The 27,468-nt window shown below is 35.3% G+C and overlaps 1 protein-coding gene across 1 annotated transcript in view; it reads right to left on the bottom strand.

Moving 5' to 3' along the window:
• Positions 1-27,468, bottom strand: part of SEMA3E (semaphorin 3E) — a 248,001-nt gene that overhangs the window by 24,991 nt on the left and 195,542 nt on the right. The window contains exons 8-16 of the mRNA XM_039220705.1: positions 20,434-20,553; positions 19,087-19,229; positions 17,311-17,425; positions 16,829-16,898; positions 13,512-13,656; positions 11,136-11,358; positions 8,530-8,621; positions 6,164-6,205; positions 3,943-4,109 (exon numbers count right to left, since the gene is read on the bottom strand). Coding sequence (XP_039076636.1) covers positions 3,943-4,109; positions 6,164-6,205; positions 8,530-8,621; positions 11,136-11,358; positions 13,512-13,656; positions 16,829-16,898; positions 17,311-17,425; positions 19,087-19,229; positions 20,434-20,553 — 1,117 coding nt within the window. The remainder of the gene's footprint in view (positions 1-3,942; positions 4,110-6,163; positions 6,206-8,529; positions 8,622-11,135; positions 11,359-13,511; positions 13,657-16,828; positions 16,899-17,310; positions 17,426-19,086; positions 19,230-20,433; positions 20,554-27,468) is intronic.

Genomic DNA, 27,468 nt, shown 5'->3' with positions numbered 1-27,468 from the left:
GAAGTATTACATAAAGGCAGAAAATACCACTTGCTTTTCTAAATCATGGCATTTCTTCAAGATTGAGGGAAAAACAGAAGGCAAAGCAGAAGTTTCACCCCAGAGGGAGATGGAGAGGCTTCCAAAGTGACAATGAGATTCTTTAACCATATGCAATGATAAAATTTGGAAAAGGGAACCAGATTCAAATCCCAGTGCCATCACTCATGTGCTGTTTGATCTTATACGTATCTTGTCTGTTTCTTGGTTCTTTCTGCCCTCCTTTGTAAAATGAAGTTTGTTCGAATGACATCGAAATTCTAGTCCAGGCTCAATTTTTTTTTCTTCATTCTAGGCTCTCCTCATTGCTCCAAATAATGATAATGGAACATCATTTCAAGAGATGGAGTGCTTTCTCACATACAAGTTGAGATCTCAGTTAACAACTCAATACTTTAAAAACTTTGGTTTAGGGGCACCCGAGTAGCTCAGTTGGTTAAGCGTCTGACTTTTGATTTCGGCTCAAGTCATGATCTCACAGTCTGTGGGATCTAGGTTCGAGCCCTACTGGGCTCTGCGCTAACAATGCGGAGCCTGCTTGGGATGGTCTCTCCCAGCTCCTTCTGCTCCTCTCCCAGGAGCACGTGCATGTGCATGCGCGCGCGCTCTCTCTCTCACACACACACAAAAATAAATAAACATTTAAAAAACAAAAGAGAAAAACAAAGGTTTATTTCCTTATGTTGTAAGCTAAAGCAGATGAATATTTCCAATTTTTTGAATTATGACCTGTGTGCAAAATCATGGTGCTTTGAAAGAGAGACTGCAGATTAGAAGAGTTTATCTAAAAACGTGGGATTTTATAAAGATTAAAACTGCTGTATGAATCATTCTATTGAATTAAATTGAAAAAAGAACTTGACAAAGAAGGAGCTAAAATGGAAAGTTTTATGCTCCTTTATTATTTTAACTAGCATGTACATAGCTATGTATAACTGATAGCAGATCTGGATACGAAATATTCCACTGCTGTCGATCCCTCGCTTCATTAAGTATTGCTTTGGTCCTGGGACTCTAAAGTCTACTGAGCATTAATGAATAATGGAGCAGGGGTAAATCCATGAAACAGGAAATAGTTTCTACTTTGCAGAAATGTTGTATCAGGATTATGACACAAGTGATATGAGAATAGGGGAGACAGATCAGATAATTCTAGATAAGAGATGTGAATAATAAGTATGCAAAAGTTTTGTTTAAAATCACTGAAAACATAAATTTAAAAAGAAAGCTATCAGATCCCCCAACAAGGTTTCAGTTCATTTTATGCGATCTTAATGCAACTGCCCTTTATTCCAGTGTTTAAAAAAGACTATAAATGCTTAGGACTTTTAGTAACGTTAATCAAAGTCGCCTTTTATTCTCAATATTGTATATTTTTCTTGTATCTCTTGCCACTTAGAAACTGTTTTAAGAGAACACCGGAAATAGACAAAATACAAGAGCAAGGGGAAGTAAAAGACTTAGGTCTATAAATTAGAGTGTATTTTGGAAGACTATTTTAAACAAGCGGTTTGGATTGTGAATTAATGTTTTTTCTCTGTTGACTCATTTTCACTCTGTGAACAGAAAAGTATTTATTTTAGTGACCAGTTTTCAATTTCTGCTGCTCGTCAGGTCTGAAGCAAAAACGACCTGCTATAAAAGCAAACTATTTTCCCTTCATGTGCTGGAGCCTATCCAAAAATTCTCCTCCAGGGGTGGGTGATGGTTCAAAAACATCTGACACATGGAAAGATCTCCATTACATGTCACTGAACTGAACTAATTCATTTATGAGCACAGCTCCTGACTCAAACATGGTGCTCCTTCCTAAGATTTTGCCCCTTCGTTTAACTTTTACTAAATAACTTTTTGGCCACCCTTTGTAAATATATTATCAAGCTTGTGGACATCTACTCTAAAAAGATGTACCATGTGTCAAGAAGTATTTAGTTTTGGAAACTGCTCAGTTAGAATTCATCACCCATACTGCACCCTTAATACAGTAACAAAATACAATACTTGTTATTCATAAGTACTGGATGCAAGGTTTGCAAACATTGTTATTGTTGCTAATAATTTTAATTTTATTCTTTTTTGGTGAAATGACCTTTCCACCCTTCAGACCAGCTACTTTACTCCTAACCTAGGGAACTACATGTTTTTTCCTGACCATTCTGTACCTTCTGTACAAATTCTCTTTAACTAGAATCTTCTTATATTTCTACCTACAAGCCTGAGCTGGAAGGTTATTTTGAACATTAAAAAATGTGTAATGTATACTGCACTTAGTTCAGTATGTTATACATAGTAAGTGCCCAGTAGTGACCTGCTACCATCCTTATTTCCAATTCCATTCTCCGCTTTAGGTTCTGATCTTGTAGCCAAGGAGTACTGACTGCTTCTTCATTCTCCTTGCACACAGTACAGTAGTTGGCACCATGGGTAAATAAATCATTGAACAATATTTTTACACAGTAACATGGCTCTATTCTTTAAGAAGTGTTTTTATTTTTTTATTTTTTTATTTTTTTTTTTAATTTTTTAATGTTTTTTATTTATTTCTAGAAGAGAGAAAGACAGCGTGAGCAGGGGAGGGTCAGAGAGAGGGGGAGTCACAGACTGAAACAGGCTCCAGGCTCTGAGCTGGCAGTCAGCACAGAGCCCGACGCGGGGCTCGAACCCACGAACCGCGAGATCATGACCCAAGCGAAAGTCGGACGCTTAACCGACTAAGCCACCCAGGCGCCCCAAGAAGTGTTTTTAAATATCAATAAGCATTTGTACAAACTCAATTAACTTGCTCAATTCTTTAAGATGGGTGGTAAGTTTAGTTTACAAATGTCCTCCCAAAGTATCTTTTCACTGTTTATTATATACTTTCATTAAGTATTCACTGGAGTGAATGTTAATGTGGTTAACATCGAGTTAAGAAAACTTCTTAATTAGTGACTATGTTTATTATAAATGAGATTCTACTACATATATGTGAACTTATAAAAGTAACAACTATATTAAGGTGGGTTAGATTTTTTAAAAGTTTGAAGTACCCCAGAGTGGAAGAGTAAAAATAACTAAATTAATAAAAATTGTTTTTCAGTAAGGAAATCATATGTAGTTCTATGTTTTGCTTTATATTGTCTTCTGTTACTTTACTAGGAGAAAAAAATAACTGCTTATTCTTATGACATAAAAGTATCTTCCTTTATGTTTTACCCCAAAGAATGAACAATCTCACATGGCTCGAGTGAGTGAGCAAAGATCTCCAACCTTCAAAATACTTTCTGGACTTCAAGGTTTCCTGTTCAAAGAATACTGGGATTTACCTTCTCTTATAAGTTGCAGTGACCTCCCTGAATTATAGACATTAGAGTTTGGAAGTCTCTAAGTACTTTTCATTTGTCTTGAATTAAATCACACGTTTCATTAATTATACAGGTCATGCATTTACCTAGGAGTTAAAATATTCACTTTCAAAATGAAATAAATGAAGACCAGCTGGTCGAGAAGACATGGGGCAAATACAGGATGTATTTTAGAATTTATTTATTTATTTTTCTTTTAAGTCTTTGAATCCCTCACGTGTGGTGGCTTACCATTTCCACATTTTAAGTTTATCCAAACTGGTTTCATGTCTTGCAGGAAAGTTGTCAGGAGGGGGAAGAGTTGATTCAAACATGGGTAAAGAAAAAAACGACCCAGCAGCATGCCCTACTCCAATCTCTACACAATAACTGACAGGAGTTATTTTCAGGGAAAATTCAACTTTCAAAGCTTATATTATGAACAAAATATTACTATGATGGTTTTTTAAAACAAAAATAACACGGGTGTTTTCATGGAATGTGTGCAGAAAGAAAAATATTTTCAAAAGTGTTATGGGTTTTCTAAACAAGGGAAGTATCCCATTGAGGGCTCTCTCACCTTTTTGCATGGGTGCCTGTTGGGTAATACCGGGAACAGGATATGCCATCCCAGGCACAGTAAGGGTCTCGAGCCAGGCAGCAGTCAGCACAAGCACTTCCGTACATGTCACACTGATGGAATCTGACTTGGGCCACGGCAGAAGCAGATCCAATATACAGCTGTTGCTAGAGACATCAAAGAACAGAGAGACCACTAGCAGAAATGGACAGAACTCTCACTGATCTTCGCCTCTGTGAATATTCCTTTAAATTATTGCAGTTACTCAGGGTGGATAATGGAACACTGATAATTTCATTTCTCTAAGATTTGAAATAATTTTAGACCTGAAGTCCCGAGCAACAAAACTGCACAAGTGGGCTTGACAAAATCTCATGAAGCTGACTATTCTTTTGCTATCTAAATAGAAAGACTCATCAGTTAATGCTGTAGGTCTTTTTAAAGACCTATGGGATGAATGCTGACAAAAAATGAGGGCTGATGGATGTGGGGGGGAGGGGGTGTGGGCATGGAGGAGGACACTTGTGGGGATGAGCACTGAGTGTTATGTGGAAACTAATTTGACAATAAACTATTTGTAAAAAAAAATAATAATAATAAAAATTAAAAAAAAAAAAAAAGACCTATGGGAATGTCCAAGAACAGACTGGATACGTGAATGCTCTTTTGCTATTGTCATCGTCATTGTTGCTTTTCATCTTTGTAAAATTGTTCTTAAAATTTTTTTAAATTTATTTTTGAGACAGAGAGACAAGGTATGAGTGTGGGAGGGGCAGAGAAAGAGGGAGACAGAATCCGAACCACGTTCCAGGCTCTGAGCTGTCAGCAGAGAGCCCGATGCAGGGCGGCTGAAACTCATGAACTATGAGATCATGACCTGAGCTGAAGTCAGGCGCTCAAATGGCTGAGCCACCCAGCTGCCCCTGTTGTTTCATTTTTTAAACTGAGATGTAATTAACTAATAACATTACTTTGGTTTCAGTGCGTAGTGATCCAATATTTGCGTATTGTGAAATACTGAATTATGATCAACAGAATAATAAGTCTAGTTAACACTCCTCAACACTCATAGGTTAATGAAAACTTTTACAGTATGCTCTCTTAGCAACTTTCAGATCTGTATTAGGGTATTATTAACCACAATCACCATGCCATATATTACATCCCGGGTTTTCCATTATAACTGGAAGTTTGTACCTTATGATCACCTCCGCCCATTTTGCCCACTTCCCATCCCTTGCCTCTGGCAGCCACCAAACTGTTCTCTGTATTTTATGAATTCGTTTTCTGTTGTTGTTGTTGTTGTTGTTGTTGTGTTTAAGTCCACGTATCAGTGAATTTATAGTTTATATGGTTCCTGCCTTTCTCTGACTTATTACACTTAGCATAATGCTCTCAAGGTCCATTCATGTTGTCACAAATGGAGGATTTCCTTCTTTTTTATGGAGGAATAATATTCCACATATATACAACATTTTCTCTATCCATTCATCATTGATGACACTTAGATTGTTTCCTCATTTTGGCCATTGTAAATAATGTTGCAAAAACATGGGTGCAGAGAGCTTCCAGAGGGAGTACTTTGTTTCCTTTGGATAAATATCCAGAAATGACACTGCTTAATCATATAGTAGTTCTATTTTTAATAAATTGAGGAAACTCTGCACTGTTTTCCATATTGGCTGTAGCAATTTACATTCCCACCAAAACTGCACATTAACACTAAACACCTAAAAGAGTGATGCAGCTATATACAGAGAGAATAGCATGGAATAAACTGTAAGATCTGTTGTGAAGTAACAAGTGATAGAATAATTAATGTTGCATGTCCCTGTTTGTCTAAACATAAATTGTTATTTATAAATAAATGTGAGGTCATATATGCATCAACTATTTCTGGAGAAAGCTGTACCAGTAACTGGTTCTAAAGTGGAGAGGAATTTGTGTTTCACTGCACACTCTTTTGTGTTGCTATCATTACTGTTATTTTTGCAAAAATGTTAATGAAAAAAAATTACAGAATAACATCCTATCATGATTATGGAGGAAAATCTACTCTCATCTACATTCCTCTAATAATAGAAAATAAAGAAACCTATTACATGTAAACCACTACATATTCTATTACCAGGATACAACTGTAGCCTGTTTATACCTACTTCTACTCTTTATTCTTACCCTTTCCTCACATATAGAACACAAACACATACACATAACTTACTCTCTTTGAAGAAATCTCCATGGAAATAATAGGAACTGGATCCTGCAAAAAATTTTTTTAAAGATTGTTTTTAAAGAAATATAGGAATATACCCTAATATGGTTGTAATCGTATGAACTCGTATTAGGTATGTGAGCGGTTCTAGGCTGGTCTATAAGCTTTCATTTTAGCAAATCAATAGGAAAACATAATTACATTAAAATATAGCTTTCTTTTATTTTTATTTATTTATTTATTAATGCTTTATTTATTTTTCAGAGAGAGACAAAGTGTGAGTGGGGGAAGACACAAAGTACGAGAGAGGGGGAGACACAAAACCCAAAGTAGGCTCCAGGCTCTGAGCTGTCAGCACAGAGCCTGACACGAGGCTTGAACTCACGAACTGTAAGATCATGATGCAAGCCAAAGCCGGACACGTAACCAACCGAGCCACTCAGGAGCCGTGTAAATATAGCTTTCTTTAAAAAAAAAAATCTTTTTAATGGAGTAGAGCAGATAGGTAACATGAAAAAAGCAGTGGCTTATCTAAGTAAGCCGTTATGTTTCTGAAATGTAATTTTTGCATTTGCATTTGAATATTACTCTTGCTTTGGAAACTCAAACATCTCTAAATAAAATAGCAAAGTCACAGCATTCTTTCTTACAATTTGAACCATTGGAAATGAAACAGTTAGGTCTTTCAATAGGTGTTATTGTTAGTAAACCATGTGATCATTAATTGTTTTAATCCAAGTCTAATAGGAATACTTTTCTGTTGGGGAGTTATTATGGTCAAACACTATGAGCCCAGGATGCTCCCAGAAGAATAATGTCATTGCCATAGAACGGCATCAGAGGAAAGACCATCTATCACCTGGTTTGGGGAGCCCGTGTGTTATTCTAGGGACGGTGATTAAAACGAGAGTATCTCTAACGAGGATCCCAACTCAAAGGACTCCGCAAGTAGACAAGCAATTAGGCAGGTGGGATCTACACAATGGAGGATTGTCCTTCAAAGAATTATTTTTTGAAAGAGGAAGTTTCATCCCCTGTGTCAGTATTTTTTCTGATATTTTAAACTATAGAACCCTTCATTCATGCATCCATGCACTTATTTATTCGTTCAAGTGATAGGGTTTTCTAGCGTTGATATGAACAAGATACTGTGGGGGAAGGCTCCTAATGAGGTAGCTCTGGTCCCTATTGTGAAATGACATCTTACACAGAAATCCAATATGCAAGAGAGACAAAAACATAGCTTCTCTGGTTGAGACAGAAACATGGTCAGCTTTGGGTGTGGCTAATCTCCAGGGCAGCTAAGATGAAATGAACTGTTTTTCATCAATAGAAATATTTTCGTACATATTCATAATACACACACAGTCAATCTTCATAATGTGTAGACTGTATTTTTTTTTCAAATTTTCTTAATTGCTTAAATGTATCTGTGATCCCATCATTAATACTTATAGTGTTCTTTGGTCATTCCTGGACAATTTTGACGTTTAAAATGGGCTTTAGGCAAAGGGTTGAAGTGCTGTATAGTGTGTCTAAGTTTCAAAAGGCTGTAATGTGCCTTATGGGAAAATACATGTGTTAAATAAGCTTTGTTCAGGCATAAGTTACAGTGCTGTGGGCCAGAAGTTTAATGTTAGTTAATAAACTATATATGAAATAAGATGTCTTTATATAAAAACACAAAAGAACAATGCTATATATTGATCAGTTGACAAAAATGTTGTGACAAGAGACTCACAGGAACCTAACCCTCTCTTTCCCCTAGGAGCATCAGTCAGGATTCACTAATTTAGTGTTGACTGTGATTCTAAAGACCATAAGTGCCATAAATATTGAGACTTGAGTCTGTATGTATGTGCGTGTGAGTGTGTGTGTGTGTGTGTATGGGTGTGTATGCATACAGAAAATTGCTTGTGTCATGTCTAATCCTTCCGTTATCATTTTGAAGTTTTCTCTTTTTTAGCAAATTCTTTGTGTAATTGCTATGTTAGAATAAAAAGCAGTATACTTATAGCATCACAACGCGCACAATATGTAACCTACTGCTTCTTTTAATTGTCTTGACAGTACATTTGTAAAATGAAACTTTGCAATAATGATTCTGGAGTTCATATGTGGTATGTGTCATTTCTTTAAGTCACACTTCATGCTAGCTAGGTTAATATTAGCATTTTCATTTGAATAGTCTACAATAATCAAAGAGATGCATCAGGATTTTAAACCATTTTTCACTTCAGATTCACTCTGAATTCACAACATACCTGTTAGAAAAAAAAATGACCCAGCATCTTTAATATTCACAAGTCCTTTACAATAGTCTGTTATACGTAATTGTTGGCTATTTTATTTTATTTTTTTACTAAAAATACCTTGAATATCTGAAGTTCTTCTAGAATTACTTCTTCCATTGATTCTGTTTCTTGGTTATAAATAGTGATTACTTTCAGTACAATTCCATTATCTGTAAGAAAGTAAAAGGAGAGATAAACCAGAGCCTTGTCACAATCTGATTTTCAAACAATTAAAAACCATGAAGGGACTGTGAATTTGAATAAAATCTGAGATCTAGATGCATGAAACATTTACTCATTGGTAGTTAAAACAATATGATCACTCATATACTCATATTTTAAAAATACTAGAAAAAATAACTTTATATGTCTGGCTAAGAAATAAGATCAAATAATATGTAATTGTTTTCCAAATAATGTGATTCAGAAGCTCAATTAAAGGTTGAGAAACTGAACTGTATTTTTAAATATATAATTTTATCTGATATCGTATTACTTATATACACACTTTAATAAGAAAAATTTCAAGAATGCACCTACTGAGAGAACAGAGTAAGTCCTCCTGTACTAATCATTTAACTTCCATAATTATCAATAATTTTATAAATTAAAATACATAATTTAAAATTTCACGTTTTATTTACTCGATATTCTGAACGTGTTCTTTCCAATAAAAATTTAATAAGACACTAATTCGCTTGTAAGAATGTTTTGATGTATTGCTAAAAATAGCTCAGGAAAAATAAACACTTTGAAAGTGCTGATTTAAGAATTTCTATGGTGTCTAGGCAGTTTGCTTAAAAATTATCAAATCATGAGGTTGGACAAATAAAATTTGATCAAAACAAAATAACAATTACCTATATAATACATGAAAAGGAATACAAACAATACTTTTTAAGCTAAGAATACATAATAAACACCTTATGATTATTATACCAAGCAAAAAGCAAAGATGAAACTCAGATTACTAATTTGCAACTAGCGATTTGCAATAAGGACCCTCCCTATATACAGTATTTTATACACACCCACACTCAATATTAAAGCACGTGGAAATATCATTATCATTTGTGGGATTTTCCAATGTACCCATCACACAATCATCAAATATATTCTTTTGTGCTGAAAAGGTGTGGCTCAATATAATATCTTCGAGTTAAAAATCATTTACATGATAGCATAAATATATATCTGATATTTCTGGAATTCTCTCAAATAGCTTTAGTCAATCTAACAAGAGAGTATTTCTAAAAACAGTCTTGGACTGATATACGATTTATGACTGATACTTTTCCAGGACATTTAAAAATAACATACCTTTTCCCATGATTAATTTTATCAAATATAATTCTTGCTTATGAAACTTAAAAAGAAAAAGCTCTATTAGGTGTCATTATGAGTGAATTCATGGCCAAGTAATTTGAAGTATGTTAAAGAAATGTGACGCTTTATTAATCTTGAATCTGCAGTGCAGAGCATATTATGAACATTAACCTCATAAAATAAGGATAAAATATAGCCTACACCAGAGATCAATTTCTGCAAATCAGAGATGAATGTTTCCTTACTTAAATCTTTCCTTTTGCAAAAAGAATGGAGAAGGCCAAGCACCAATATTGGTATTATATTCTGGTTCCCAATCTAAGTATATGCAATGTCTCTGTCGAATTATGTCTCTGCCGTAAGTCACATATGGTGGGATGCTTACTTTTCTAAATAGCAACTGCTGTAGCAATGACTATAATGTATATGAAAATGAAACGATAATTTAAACGATTTTTTAAATGGCTCTAGATTTTTAAAGTACTTGACAGAATTTTTATCTATTATCCAGATGCTAAAAGCTTCAAAGATTCCAAGCTCTCTTCCACAAGCTAGATGTAGGAAATTACTTGAAGTTACATATTTATTTGAAAATGTCCCTTTTTAACATTTTTATTACTTTGTTTTAATAATGCAGGATATTATAGCTTTGCTCTAAAAGTCTGCCTCCATTGTGGGTTACAAATGGTTGATTCTGATGGAGCCCGATAAGCATTGTTGTGATTATACACTTAGGTGAAGTTATGGTCCCAAGCTGTTTAACAAATCTTGAGACCTTACTGAACGGCCAAAGGCGGCAAGGGATCTGGGGGCTGAGGACCGAATCATGCTTGCTATGGTTGCCTACCTCCTCTGGGAGAAGTTCTGTTTGGAACCAGTGCTATTTATTAACATCAATTACTCAATCCTCATCCATTTATTCAAGGGTATTAAGTATTGACGGTGTATCGGGAATTATGGGTTATAACTGCCTCAAATCCTCTCTTCCAATGAAGAGAAAAAGCAGTGTGCAGGGGCACCTGGGTGGCTGAGTCGGTTAAGCATCTGACCTGAGGTCATGATATGTGGTTCCTGAGTTTGAGGCTGGGGTCAGGCTTTGTGCTGACAGCCTGCTTCAGATTCTGTGTCTCCCTCTCTGTCTGCCCCTCCCCTGCTCACATTCTGTCTTTCTCAAAAATAAATAAAAACATTTTAAAAAGCAGTGTGAAAAGAGGCTAATGGATTAACAGGAGATTTGTTGATAGGCTTTTAAAATATTAATAATGTTAATGATTTAATATAAATATATATATTTATAAATAAATATATATATATATATATATATATATATATGTCTCAGTACTTTCTAATCTCTTTACCTGTCCCGATAAACAAGACATCATATTGGCCATCCTCAGCTTCCACTCGATCCACCGCTATTTGTTTCAGGTTATATCTTCCATCTGTTTTTACCAGGATTGGTTTTTTATGGGCAGGTTTTATGGGTTGGTACATAAGTGGATGGCTTCTCGCAAATCGGATGGCTTCATCGGGATAGTCTTTGGTGGTTCCGTACCTCCCACCATTAACTTTGCTGGCACACTGTAATACAAGCAGATATTTTTTTGCCTTAAACCTAAAGAGCAAGTTTGTAATCAATCATGAAAACAATCGGAAAACTGGATGTGTTCAATGAATTAACTGCAGTTAGAAATATTTAGTAACTACATACCCTTCACTAGAGAAATAAAATCTGCATTTTTAAAAAATTGCAAATAAACATGGAATCATGCCAAACAGGCATCACTAGAAAAATACAGAAAGCAGTGAATTCTTGGGAAAGTGAAGTATACTGAATATTGTACAATGTGAAGGTGGTAAAATTGTGTATCATCATACAAATTGTTATCTTTTCCCTTTTTCTGAAATTTACTTTTTCACACTGTAATTTAAGTTTTGAAGCTAAACGATGCATTGTTCATAACAAAGGAAAAATCCTCTGTTGTGCTAAATCCTCCTCCCAAATTAAGGATCACAACAGCACAAAATAGTTTTCCCATTACTGAGACTTAGATAATATGATTGGTGATGATTCCAATGGACTCACCGACTATAGAATTTTAGTGCTGTAACAAAGAAGCCCATTTATATTCAGTCAGTGTTAAAGAAAAGAAATCCCTCTCCGTTCTGCTGTAAACTGTATGAATTGATATTATTTCTGTATAGATTCAACACAATAAATTGAGAAAATGAGAAATATTTGCAATAACATGCTTAAATTCTTAAATTACTGATTCTAAAAATAAATGTTCAACAGGACCTAAGTGACTTCTCGGAATACCTTTAACTGTGTTGATTCATGCTTGTTATAAGCACTCCCTCATTCCATGTACTCCCCTCCAGAATCAGCAGCGACTGCAACGATTATGTTGATAAAGAATTTTCCACTTTAGAGTATAAATACAGTAGTGTAGTAATCAGATTCTGCAAAGAGGGCATTTTTAATGGTCTGTTTTAAAATTCAGGTCATATTTCTTAATTTGGCCTGAATTTTTCACTGGAGTGTACTTACATGATACATAATTGGAAACATTCTGGACCAGCCTGGAAGCAGTTCAGTAACCAGTCACTTCCTCCAAATCTCCTTTAATACCATGTGGTTTCAAGAAGCATTTCCAGCAAAGCCACAGGAGTGGGTTTTCTCCATTTAAATTGTAATTTCAATCAATAGAGTGAAATAAACTATACTTTATGTCTTACTGGAAGTAATAATTTTAAGCTAGTGAGAATGATTGAAATGGTAAAGCTTTACACTTGTTAATGGAGGTAAGGTTTGTTTCCACTTTGAATTTTGGCTCTGCAAAATGGTTTCTACTTGACTTGCAAGCACTTGTGGAATGAGCACAGTGACGGGTTTTCACCAGCTGCTCAAGAAAAAGTGTAGACTCTGACTTGTATGACAAGTTAAATGTTTGTTCTCCGTGGTCCATGAGCACATACAATGAGCTGACATTTTTCCAACTGAGTTTTTCCCAGGACACATGACACAAATTCATCATCATTGTCATCGTCATCATCATTTTTAGATACATATGTAAGTGAGAGCACAAAAGCTTGCATGGCTAATTAGGGAGGATGTCAGCAGCCCGAGCTCACAGGCAAGCAGGGAAACTTCTGGAACTTTAGAAGCACTTTTGTATTGGCATTTTCCTTCTAGGAGCCAAGAAAGATGTGGAATGAGATGCTAAGTATACTGATAAGGCAAAGAAAAAGCTTCTTTCCGTGATGCTAAAGTGAGAAGAAAGGAGAAAGTTTGTCCGGGAGAACTTGGAGGCTGACTCAAATATTAGGATGTAAATATATGGCAACTGTCTCGTGCTTGGAAATGACACATGGCACCAATTCTTCTGAAGAAATGGAGGAATATGATGCTCTTTTTGTTGGATGTTTCTGTGTTCAACAGTATCTCAAAAATAAAATTTCTTTTGGGGCTTCTTGGTCAAAATATCAATGATAATGCATACTTTATCATGCTGCTAAGATGTACCCACTGCACATTTTTTTATTAGATAAAAAGCATACACCAGACATAAGGAGTGATATTTCTTTACCACGCAAGTAATCAAGCATATTTTTAGGTGTACAATTTCTTAATTGTTTAATGCAAGCATTGTAAAGCATCTGAAACACTGAACAAAATACTACTAAAAGAGCCTTTAAAACCTAAGAATACTTTGTTAAATGCCTAAACTTACAGAACCAGGTCTTGGGTAAGGGACTTTTCCTTCATAGAGTGACCAGTGGTATTCAGGTCCTTCCTTATGCGCATATGGTCCATTAAAGGCTGCCCGGATGCTAGACATATGATAGACACATATTGCATGTCCCCTGAATATGTTACTGGGGAAAAAAAAAAAGATAATTACTATTCTGGAACTGACTAGCAGTCACCTAGTCAAACCCTTCAGACCACAGAGAGTGGTCTAAAGTCTTTTGGATAAAAAAGTTGCGATGTCTTAAGTATAGGATATTCTACAAATATGAACTACCGCAATATTTGAAGTACTGGAACTCCAACACTTACCATTTCTTTGTCTTCTTACAATAAAATAAAATAAAATAAAATAAAAATGACAATGCTAGACTTAAAAAAGTGACACTTGTCACCTCACTGTATTACTAAATCTTCTACTGTGCTTTTATATTTTTATTAAGGGAAATATGGCCTGAATATTTAAAAAGATTCATTCCCAAATTGAATTACTCATTTTTAAAAAGTTGATCTATTTTGAGAGAGGGAGAGAGGGAAAGCAGGGGAGGGCCAGAGGGAGAGGGAGAGAGAGAATGCCAAGCAGGCTCCATGCTGTCAGTGCAGAGCCTGACTTGGGGCTTGATCTCATGAACTGTGAGATCGTGACCAGAGACAAAATCAAAAGTCAGATGCCTATGCAACTGAGCCACCCAGGTGCCCCTGAATTATTCATTTTAGGCTTTATCTCCTTGTACAGATGTTTCATATTCAGAGTAGTCACTGCTCGCCTAATCACTATGCTGATAGAGCTGCTAATTCTGTTCAAGCTTTATTTGATTTCTCAGTGTATATGATCAAACAACAAGTTAAATCTCATGAAACTTTGGGGCTTTGTTCCATTCTTTACACTGGGTCACACAGGCATTAATAAGCTTGCTGTGTAGTCCCTTCTCTGGTGACCTCCATGTTGCTGAAACCGCACAAAACTGGAAAGACGGCTGCATCGCACTAGATTAATTTTGGGAAAAATGACTTAAATTATATAAAACTCGGACGGTTTACCTCCAGCATAGCAACAATTGGAACCAGTTTTTTAAATAAAAATTTCTACTCATAAAGGATAAAGATAGCAGATGACTACAGCGAGTTTTACCGGGGCATTTGGGATAAATCTCTGCAAAAGGATATTTGCAAATGATTTGTTTTAAAAGTCCGGCTGTATTCCTTAATCCGGTATGATCTGAATGAATTCAAACATTTGCCCGGCCTCCTCACTGTGAGAATCAAAATAATGAATGTTTGCGAAAGTGCTTTCCATAACGCATAGTTCTTTATAAACGTGAAAGTTCCTATACTCCGAGGCACCTGTAGAGCAGCAGTTATGTAACTGTCTTAGAACATCAATTCACACATTTTATAACACACCTTGAAGCAATTGAAAATGCCTCCGATAGTGAGAAAACCAGAGATAGTCTCCCAACTAAAGTGGCAATAAACCTTTGATCACCATGCTACAAATATCAACCTGTAAGTCAGGTAACAGCTGGGACGCCTTTCCCCCAGATTTATGTATAAATTGAACAGTTAAAATTGAAATTATGGGAAAAAATAATGTGTTGTCTTTGAAATCTAGACAGATCCATTATGTCATCATTTAGGAAAGTACCTTACAAAGTGATCATACTAACCTGTGGAAAAACTACTCTGGTTATACCATAGCTTTTATTTATTATAAAGCCATGGAATTAGAATGCAATTCTAAATTCTTTACAGGCGTGAGAGAGAAGATGAAATAAAAAAAAAAAAGCGAGGACTGTGGACTGTGACAACTTCCAGTCTACATTCACTATTTTTCTTTGCATCAAGGAAGAATTGATAGCAAAATTGTTTCCATGTTTCTCTGTTAAAGAGAAGGTCTCCTTACAATTGCACAATACTTATAAAAAGAACTTGATTATTTCTTTCAAAGTGAGCATAAGAAAGCACCTGCTGAAGAACAACAAACAACAACTTTGTGGAGAGAGATAGAGCAAACAAGGCTAAACACTACAACATAGCTGAAGACCAGTGCAATGTGAAAGAGGAAGCGTGAGTTCTATCATTCTATCCCTGTCTAGAGAATTGAGGTATATTCTTTACTACTCATTCCAGTCATTTCGTCTTCACCATCTCCTATTTGGAAAGAAACACTCAGGAAATTATATGTGTAAACTTTCTTTTAAAAAATGTTTTAACACTTATTTATTTTTGAGAGACAGAGAGAGACAGAGCATGAGCAGGGAAGGGGCAGAGAGATGGAGCCACAGAATCCTAAGCAGGCTTCAGGCTCTGAGCTGTCACCACAGAGCCCCACGTGGGTCCTGAACCCACAAACTGTGGGATTATGACCTGAGCCAAAGTAGAACGTTTAACTGACTGAGCCACCCAGGTGCCCCAATATGTGTAAACTTTCAATCAAAACTGATGCTAATAAGTGTTTTTCATTCATGTATTGCTACACATGAAACAGTATTTCATTTTCTTCAACACTCCTTAATGGATACAAAATAAAACATGTTAAAGAGAAAAGTAATAGATCATAAGCCCTAAACTTAAACATCTTATTTAAATTTAAAACACGGAAGGCAAATCATAAATATGTGTTCTCTATGAATCTGCATAGGAGCAGGACAGCCTGAGTAAGGGAGTGAGCAAAAGTGCTCTATTTAAATGCTCTTAATTATGGAATCAAGGAATATTTCTTATAGATGGCAACTGACAAGTACTGGGGAACTGATATAAATCAGCGCTGGAAGACAGTCATTTAAAGCAAGAGAGGTGGGTAAATAAAATCACAGTGTTGGGATTCTAGTGAGTTAGACATGGATTTTGTCAAGGTAACATCTTGTAAAAAACAGGACATCAGAGAGCTTAGAGGAAAAACTTCCAAAGCTGAATGAGTAACAGTTGACAAAGAGGCTTGAAAAACTGACTCGGAAAACTTATCACAATTAAAGTAATTATTCTAACCTCTGTAACATGAAACTAGTATCTTATAAACTACATGAGAAGAAAACCATTCTGTTGAAGCTCAGAGAGGGAGGAAATTAGGATACTGAGCACGGAAGGAAGCTGGGGTGCTTCAAACAGACACGAAGATCTGAATTGAGATCATGGCTTAAAAATGAAAGAACACTTGCAAACATGAGAACAAAGAGAAATTGGTGACGTAAAAAACAGACAATGACAATGGGTCTACAGTATTCCCAATTTGCAGACACCATGAAGGGGTAAGGCATATTTTGTTTTGTAATGTTTTTACTGACCATATGAATTACTCACCTGGTAGTGTTAAAGAGTCCAAATATCACTGGGTTCTTATGATCTCTGGTGTGTAGCAAGAAAACATCCTCTGAAAAATTAAAGGCCATTACATGAGTATTTGTAGTGCTCTTTGCATGTAAAGAAAAGATACTGACATAAAAGAGCTTAGCATCCATTACAGATTTAAGATATCGATGTCTTTCCATAAACGGTCATACGACCATGACCAAATTACAAAAAAGTGAAGTACTTGGCTATTCCGGATGACTCTGAGCTAGGCCTTAAGGAAGGAACAAGGTGCTGACTGTAAGCTACTGAGAGGGACCTTCCATTGCGTCAGCTCCTCTGACCCCACCACATGGACCTGGCCAAAATGAGAAGGATAGAAACCTGCACGCTGCAGGAACCAAGTCTCCCTAAGTGCTAGAGAGAGTGAGGGTTTAGCCAGAGGGATAAGCATCAAAGGGTAACATTTAATCCTTCAATTCAATAAGATTTACCTAATTCATCAAAATATGTGTCAATTCCATTCATTCCTGGTACTGAGCAAATGAGTCGTGCTTTGAGGAAAGTACTCCACTTATTCACCAGGATTCTCTGTCCTCCTATATCATTCTGCGACAAAGAGAAGCACGTAAATGAGTACCTAAAGAGCTTTTAACACGAAATTTTATATTATTAAACATGCAGATGTAAGAGTTGTAGCCTTTCTGTTTAATCTGGAAATTATAGCTTAATCCTCAAATAATACCCCAGATGTATTTGCTCATAAAAATTCTTGGAGATTTCCACCTTTTGCCTGGTTAGTATACTTTTACTCTGTCCATTAAATATACTTTCTATGTACTAAAGAATGCTGATAGAGTGGTGTTTCTGATGTAAAATGGTGGGTTTCATAATACAGTAATCTTCAATATTATTTTACTGGTAAACAATCTGTTTATTTTAGAAAAAGCATCCACTATTTTTTTTCTTTTAGAGAAAAAACTTGAAATACATACACACACATATATACACACAAAATACCCATATGTTTGCACACACGCACAAAAATGTACGTACATATATATATATATAAATTTCTTAAATTTATTCTGAAATATCAAAGTAACTTTACATTTGCAATATTATTAGCATTCTTTCAATATATATTGCTTCTACAGTTGGTTTTGAATATTTCCAAACAGCTTATCTGAATACCCAACCAACCACAGATGCTTTTTCAACAGGGTCAACCAAAAGAACTGTTGAAACAATATAAATTATTGAGAATGTGGACTAAAGAAACTAAAAAGATTTTGGCTAAATCAAATTTTTACAAAGGGAGTTCAAATTTCTGTTTGAGAAGAGGTACAGCCTAACTATAGACTATCTCTTCTTAGTATGGTTTTGAAAATGGGGGAAATAATACAAAATGCACACCTCTCTTAAGATAAAACCTACAGGAGAGGGCACCTGGGTAGCTTAGTTGGTTAAGCGTCCGACTCTTGATTTCAGCTCAGGTCATGATCTCATGGTTTGTGGGATCGAGCCCTGCATCATGCAGAGCTTGCTTAGAATTCTTTCTCTGTATCTCTGTCTTTCCCTCTGCCTCTCGCTCTCGCTCTCCCCCCACCTTCAAAAAGAAATGAACTTAAAAAAAAAAGATCAAACTTTCCAGGGACATGAAGTATAAATATTACATAGCAAATAACGATTTTAGGCAGACTAGAAAGCCTACTGGGATGCCTGGGTGGCTCAGTGCATTAAATGTCTATCTTTGGATTTGGGCTGAGGTCATGATCTCATGATCTCACAGTTCGTGAGCTCGAGCCCCGTGTCAGGCTCTGTGCTAACAGGGCAGAGCCTTGCTTGGGATTCTCTCTCTCCCTCTCTCTGTGGCCTCCCCTGCTTGAGCTCTCTCTCCCTTGCCCTTTCAAAAGCAATAAACATTAAAAACTTAGGGGCGCCTGGGTGGCTCAGTCGGTCAAGCGTCCGACTTTCGCTTGGGTCATGATCTCGCGGTTCGTGGGTTCGAGCCCCGCATCGGGCTCTGTGCTGACTGCCAGCTCAGAGCCTGGAGCCTGTTTCAGAGTCTGTGACTCCCTCTCTCTCTGACCCTCCCCCTGCTCATGCTGTCTCTCTCTCTCTCCTAGAAATAAATAAATAAAAAAAAAAACATTAAAAAAAAAACTTAAAGAGAAACTTAAAAAGTAAAGAAAAAAACGGAACAAATGACCAAAGCCTGACTATAAATCGTGATCTAAGCGGATCAGAGAGAGAAAGGTGGGCCTCACCACACAGAGTCGCCCCACTCTGGTGTAAATTGCATGGGCACTGTTTTCTGCCTCCAAGGCCTTCTCGGTAAAGAAGAAATATACTTTGTTGTCATCTCGGTCTTCATTGTCAGGAATCATATATGAACCTACAAATTTTGGTTCTATAGGTATAAAGAAGTAGAAGAAAAGTAAAAATAGGTATTACAACAAAATAATATGTTATTCTAATAAGTTACAGATCACATAAATACTTCAGTGTAACTTCCAACATTTCATGAAGAAATAAAGTTATTTCCGTGAAATGTTGTATGCACATTAAAATCATGTAGGTATCTCCCTTCGCTCTGCAAACGAAAAGCTTTGTTTGGAACTATTGAAGGCAATTTTAATTGGAAAATAAGAGTCATGAAAGGAAAAACCAATGTGAAACAACACACCTTAAAATGCATTCAAAGAACATATTAGGGGCATGAGAGAGATCATCTCCATAAATTTCCTCCCCAATATATAAAAAGTCAACATAAATATAAAATAGAGAAGTTTATCATTTTTTTAAGTTTATAGATTATCTGCCAGGGCATCTCATGCAAGACCATTTGATGGTGGAAAATGTATGTTAAATCTTTGTGTTTACAGTCTAAGGGATCTAAGTGAAGCACTTTTGACTGATATGCTATGTCAAATATTTTAATGATAACATGTGAAAAATAACAAAAACACTCACAATTAAATGATGCTTTAATCTCTGGATAGTCTAGGGTGCTCAAATATACACATTATTCCTTACAAATAATTCTATCAATGAATGGCTAGTGATTTTCCCAGGATTTTACTTGTCTCTAAATACAACGCGATTCTATTAAAAGAAGCAAAGCAAAGCAATCAATTCATCCAAAATTATACCAACTGACAAGAGAAAACAAAGCTACTTACTGGATGAAAGGATTTTTTGCTTTTCATATATTTAGTCTGTTTTCTTCATTTACATTCTGATTTCCAAGTATTGTAATGGGGGTAACTTGGTTTTATAATAAAGCCAATCCATTTTGATATAAAATGATATATGCATATTGCAGATATTTTAAGAACATTACTAATAAAATCCTGAAATTTATTTTAAAAAAATGGCATTTGTATTGTTACTATTATCAAAAAGTGTCAAGTTTCCCCTGAGTTCTAGACTTGGTTTCAATTCTGATTTACATACTTTTTTCTCCCAACCCCACCTTTCTTTTTTTTTTTTTTTTTTTTGCAGATGCTAGTATTAATATCATTTTATTTATTTATTTTTGCATGTATATATATATATATTTTTTTACAAATAGTTTATTGGTGGGAATGTAAACTGGTACAGCCCAACCCCACCTTTCAACAGGCGCTCGTCATCATGCTCGGTGCGAATATGAGCCAGGCGCCCCATGCTCCGGAAGATTGCAGCGTCTCTCCCCCAGTAGTCACTATAGAGGCCAGCAAACAATTCACTACCTACAGGGAAACACCAGTTAAAAAGATCTCAGTATTGTTTCTGGATCTGACCACCATGTATAAGCCACAATTATATCCTGGACACATATCCAGGTTTACTGCATACCCGACCTTATGAAATTAATACATTATTAGAGCACAGATGGTACAGTCGGATTGCTGGGCTCTGAATTCTGACTCTGCCACTTCCTAGCTGTGTGAACTAGGGCTAGTTGCTTAACCGATCTGTGCCTCAGTTTCCTCATTTCCAAATAGGAACAGCACTCAAAAGTATCATAAAGAGTAAAGCACTTCAAAAAGTAGCTGACATATACCAAGACCCAAATAAGTATTTGATAAGAAATCTGATTCATCTTATTTTATAAACTGCTTTTAGCCTTCATATCAGAGTATTATTATTATTATCATTATTTACTTGGTATTATAAGCAAGTCAGTTCACCCAAACCATTCTGGGAACAAGAAATTGCTTCCATTAACATGATTTTAGTGTAGGAACCACAAAGTCTGACAAAGTCACATATAATCCACGTAGTTATCATTTAGCTTGTAAGTCAGTGGTTTAGAAAGGAATGATAGAAAGACCTTATGATTTAATCAGTCAGAATGAATAAAGTTGGCTATACCATGTGGTGGAGGTCCCAGGCTTAAATCAGACCAAGGAACCACAAATGCATGCAGGGTTTCAAGAAATGACAATGTGTCCTTGGAGACAGCCAGAAAGACATTTAAATAGTGTAAGAGAAGAGGAAAAAATAAATAAATAAATAGAAAGATAACATAAAGGGAACTGAGGAAGACTAGCACCTATCAAGCATTGGGGCTTGGAGTTCTCTTTTGTCAAAGGGACAGCAAAAGATAATAAGCATGTCCCTGAGTGGTGCCAGAAGGACTGTCCCGAGCACACGCAGCTCGGATGTCCTGTCCCTGGCAAAAATCTCTAAAAGAAGCAAACGATGATAACAGAGGGAAGCAGTAACCACAGTTTAGGGTGGTAAAATTCTCATATTGAATATCATATAACTCTGGTCAGGTTTAAAAATATAGCACTGATGACTCTACCAAATTCAATGTCTTAATGTTTTTCTGTTAAATATGGGATGTGTACAGATATGTGTACACATGGTATTTAAAGTGCTTTAAGTGTAAGAGAATTCAAATTAATTGATTTTTAATTTAATAAATGTAATTGAATATTTAGTTTTGAATCACAATTATTAAAGTTAGAGGTATAAAATTTTGACCAAATATATAAACAGAATTTAAGAGAACTTGATTTCCTGTTGATAAATTTTATTAATTAGATTTCGATAAAATTATTTCAATGTTTATAAAGGGCTTTTTCTACAGAAAGGCCGTTAAAACTTTGAAAAACCTGGAATAGACTAAATATGTTTTAATGGTTGAAAATGCGAAAGAGTAATCAAATGAATTGTAAGTAGGACACTTTATAAAGAAGTTTATTTTCAACTTGAAATAACTGACTTAATTTTTAAAAAGTTAAAATAATTGCTTTTATTATAGCAGATTTTAAAAGTAGAATAATGAGATGTGATTTGAATTTGAAGGCTTAAGAAAAATAAGTTTTCGGTTATGATAATAAATTAATTTTCATTTATACAAAGGCAAGGAAATAGTTGGTGATTTTTTTGTTGTTGTTTTTGGCTCAAAAAATGCACTATGGATACTCTAAAATATATATAGGAGATACATAAATAAAATCTAGGTTTCCCACGAAGGAATTCACTTTTCAACTATACATATATGTAAAAGAAAAAGGAGAGACAGAGGCAAATGTGGTAGAGTATTAATAATGGGTGAATCAAGGTAAATGGTATAAAGGTAAAATTTTACTCCTCTTTCAATTCTTCTTTGTATTTGAAAATTTTCAAGATAAGTTAAAAAAAGACCTGTATTTACTGAGTTCATCCCATATACTCAAATGTATACTAAGTGAGAGACGTGACAGAGAAAATAACAGAAACTGAAAAATCAAAGATGCTTTATATCTGGACTTAAAATATAATCTGACAGAGAAAAGTGATATCAGAACTCTTATTTAAGCATGTTCCTTGGTAAGAGAAAGGGAGAAAAGTGCCACAGTTTACTTCAAAGTCAGTTAGTGGCCTATTCACCAGAAAGTTACATCCGTATGTAAAGAAGGCATATTTTGAGATAAAATGTATCGGTGTTAGGAACAGAAACGGCATGTGGGATGCATGCTGCACTACTTGAACAGGGATAAAAAAGAGAGTCATGTTAAATTCATTAAAAGCCCTTGGGGAACATGATGGCATAAATGAATGAGTTGATCCATAAAAGTATTGAATGACTAGTGAACCACCAGAGTGAGGCTTTTTCTGAAATATTTTTGTTGTTAATTATTAAACTTCATTATATTTCCAATATAAAACAGCAAGTCCATTTTATATAATTATTCTAAGCAAAACTCATTTTTCTAATATGGACTTGGCTGAATGCTTAAAGCATAAGGGGTACAAAAATAGAATTCTTAAAAATCATGACAGTTTTCTATTCCTTAAGCTTTTAATATTTGGTTAGTTTCTTAAAATATTTTTAGAACTGTGATATTTGAAAACACTACTATCTTAGGAAAATGATATTCTTATTAGTTAACATCAATTTCATTCCACTCACCCAGTATGAAACACTGTGTCAAAGTTCTACTTGTTTTAATCAATTTTACAAACTTAACAAACAAGTACCCCTTGGAGCCACTAGATGGCAACCTTAGGACAGCAAATAATACTATATCCAAGACAGGTAATCTGCACAAAAGAAAAATGATAGATTACCAATTTTACCCAATTTCCCTTTTTGTATTCAGATAAAAGAAAATAGTTTGTGAACAATTCAAATAACACAATATGAACTGTATGACTTGAACTTCAAAGAAACCAGACAGGTGCTAAAAACTCTATGCTGTGTAAAACTGAACCAAATGTGTATTCTGTTGGAAATGTAAGATTTTCCTCAGAAGGGAAAGATTCTCTTTTCATAGCTCATTATCAGTGTAAAGAACAAAATAAATTCATAGCAAAAGATAATAATTATGCTTCATAAAACAATACTTTCTGAAGGAAAGAAACTTTAATGAAAGATCATAAAGTAAGGCTTTGGGCACACATATTACCTAATAGGAATTAAATGAGCCAAAATATTCAGCATCATTATAATAACTGAGTCTGTTTACAACAAATACATAAATTACATATCACAATATTTTAATTGACAACTTTACTTTAAAATTCTAACCATTTGATATAATTAGGATAAATATGTGAATCAATAGTTTGGTATTTTACAAAGTCCAAAAAAATCTGGATAAATCATATTTTCATGGATTAAAATGAAACATGTTATAGAGACATGATATTTAATAAACACATTAACTTAGCCAGAAGTTTAACTAGTATCTGATCTCTTTTGATAAATACTGAATATAAATAACTAACTTGATTTTTATGCCATATATTACTTTTCATTTGTTATAGCACTGACTTGTATTGGAAACTGATGTTATGTTAATTTTAGATGGTCATGTGTGGTTATAATTAAACAATAGAACATCTGCAGGGTATTCTGACAGGTGAATGAAACTTATTATTGTCATGCTCAATGTAGTCTCTGTGTACAGATACAAGAATAGTTCTGTCTGCACTGGAAATCTGTCAGACTAAGTCTCCAACTCCAACTCTGCTGTTTGTGGCAAAACTGTCCAACATCTCATGGTCTTGGCTACTTGTAAAATCAGAGACTGACATGTAATTTCTTGAGCTTACCAACTTGTTATGTTCTCTCTGCCTGGAAATGTTTTGCCTGGTCCTCTGCCTCCCCTTTCCCGCTTTACCTCCCATGTAGCCGCCAACTGCTCACGTCCTCCATGAAGCTTTCCTTGACTAAACGTTTGTTAGAGTGGTTCCTACTACCACCAGAGCCCCATGCCTATTTTGACCAAATTGCTCACCCTAATATATTTTAACTGACTGCTTATATGTTTGACGTTACGCCTCACTACAATGTAGGCTTCCTGATGTGTCTTATATATTCTCTTTCATAGTGTCTGGAATACAGAAAATGCTCAGTAAGATTGTTGAATCCGTGCAGAGCATAATGAATTAATAAGTGAGAATATTTAAAAAATATTTTAGGTGTTTACATGAAGCGATGCTCAGCATCCCTCCTCATCAGGGAAATACAAATCAAAACCACACTGAGATACCACCTCACGCCCGTCAGAGTGGCTAAAATGAGCAAATCAGAGAACTCTAGATGCTGGCGAGGATGTGGAGAAATGGGCACCCTCCTACACTGTTGGTGGGAATGTAAACTGGTGCAGCCCCTCTGGAAAACAGTGTGGAGGTTCCTCAAAGAATTAACAATAGAACTCCCTTATGACCCAGCAATAGCACTGCTAGGAATTTACCCAAGGAATACAGAAATGCTGAGGCATAGGAGCACATGGACCCCAATGTTCATAGCAGCACTCTCCACAATAGCTAAAACATGGAAAGAGCCTAAGTGTCCATCAACAGATGAATGGATCAAGAAGATGTGGTTTATCTATACCATGGAATACTACATGGCAATGAGAAACAATGAAATCTGGCCATGTGTAGCAACCTGGATGGACCTTGAGGGTGTTATGCTGAGTGAAATAAGTCAGGCAGAGAAGGACAAATACCATATGTTTGCACGTATAGGAGGATTAGGAGGAACTTAACTGAGGAACAAGGGGGAGAAGAAGGGGGGAAATGGTGGGGGAAAGGGAGAGAGGCAAACCATGAGAGATTCTTGAATGCTGACAAAAACTGAGGACTGATGGATGTGGGGGGGGATGGGCATGGAGGGGGGCACTTGTGGGGATGAGCACTGGGTGTTATATGGAAACCAACTTGACAATAAACTATTTGTAAAAAAAAAATATTTTAGGTGTTTAAATTCAAAAGCTATGAAATACAGTAAGAACACTGAGGACAAGATCTCGATTTTTCACAAATGTTTTAGGAAAAAATGATTAGGCATTTATACGAAGAACAGAGTTACCCGAATTTTTGTTCCCGAAAAGTCCTATTTAATCATTTTAATTCATGAACACAAGAGTCTGTTTCTTCCAGATCTGTCCCTTATACTGTTTCCCCCAAAACTGTGTCTACACTAAATTGCTTTTATGAAAGAAAATAAGACCATCTTTGACTCTTGGCTGATACAAAAACAAATACAGTGTAAATAATTCTAAGTTAAAATGCATCATAATAAAATAGTTTTCTACAGAATTGCTTTTTATTTTTACAATACAAACTCTAATTGAAGTTTCAGTTAACCACATTGCATTGCCTTAATATTTTATGAAACTTATCAACAGCTTTGCTCATGGGTTGTATACTCACTAATTGATTCAAGATTTTATCCACTATGTTTGAGATACAAATTTTAGTTATTTCCTAAGGAAAAAATACAGTTTTCCACACCTTTTTACCTTCTTACTCAAGCATTTCTATTTATGTTGTAAATGTCTACACATCTAAATAATGTGAAATATATTTTATATTTGCTTCATGGAAAGCACATGGCTAAAGACTGATTTAACTGCCTCATTTTATAACTGAATTGTGTTATTCTGTTAGAAAATCATTCTGATATCAGATGCATCATTTTGCAGAAGGACTATAACACGCATCACTGCACAGAGAAACCAAATGCTCTTGGGAGGAGGGCATGGATTAGAATGACCCGTACATTCCAACATCCACATCCCAGGTCCCACTCACACTCTGCTCGGTATGCTAAAAGGAATCAGGCAGAATGTATCCTCCTATCAGGTATACAGCTGTTGTTTGGACTGTTTTTTCCTTCTATCCTTAAACTTTTGTTTGTTTGTTCTGAGGGATCCATAAGCAAAATATCCAAAGAGCCCCTTAGAGACTCATAGTTACAGCCAGAAGCAACAGTAAACAAGTGGATAATTGGTGTTTTGCCAAATGTGGGAGAGCGACAGACTTGGATAAGAAATTATAGATATTCTTTAGGGAGAGAACATGGGAAAGGAATAATTTTAAGTCTCAGTTTCCATACAAATGGGATGCATTCAAGAAATTAGCCAATGCACTTCACTTGCTATGTTTATAGAGGATGCAATTTTAAAGACATACATTTTACCTTCATTTAGATTGTTTCACCTGTTTTTCTAATACTTATGAAGTCCTACTTCGTGCCAGAAATGTTCATTCATAACTCTGTCCTGAATAGAAGGAATTTAAAAGGAACATTTATTTAAAAGACTTTTCAGGCTCTTAAGAGCTTGAAATCATCACTTAAATTTTGCTGCAGATAGTCCAGCCCCCTTTCATTCAATCAGTACTGATCTTCAATTCACAGAATATATAATGAGGAGATATATTCACAAAGGTCTCTTTATTATGAATAAAAGGGCCGGAAGGAAATTTCAGCGGCTGTAAACTTTTTAAATTTTATTTGCTGAAAAAGGTAACAGCACCCAAGAAAGCATAGGAAGAAAATTTCAGTGAGTAAAATATCTTATTCATGGTTATTTGTTGAAATAAAATTTAGTAAGTCTTTAAGAAATATCCTAAAAATATCCTAACAAGGAAGTTAACACTTTGAAAGCAAAGAAAAAGTACATGACAAATTAGAGTGGTACCCTCCAAACGCTAGTAACATGCATGTTAGCATACTTTAGTCACATCAAGTATGGTCAATATTAAATTACACCTGGGACTAGTAATACAAATGTGAGTCAGAATGAAATGTTAAAAAAATGGCAAGAGAATTGAGAGGGCAAAGTATAAGGAAAATCCTGCAGTTGCTGAAGATGTTATCAACTTATTAAGAATATTGTGATATTTCAACCACTATAACTGATGAAAAAGAGTCA

The sequence above is a fragment of the Hyaena hyaena genome, unplaced genomic scaffold, assembly GCF_003009895.1.
Source record: "Hyaena hyaena isolate Hyena2069 unplaced genomic scaffold, ASM300989v1 scaffold_903, whole genome shotgun sequence".
NCBI classification, from domain to species: domain Eukaryota; kingdom Metazoa; phylum Chordata; class Mammalia; order Carnivora; family Hyaenidae; genus Hyaena; species Hyaena hyaena.
Note: the sequence above shows the minus strand (reverse complement) of the source record. Positions and strands in the feature narration are given on the sequence as shown.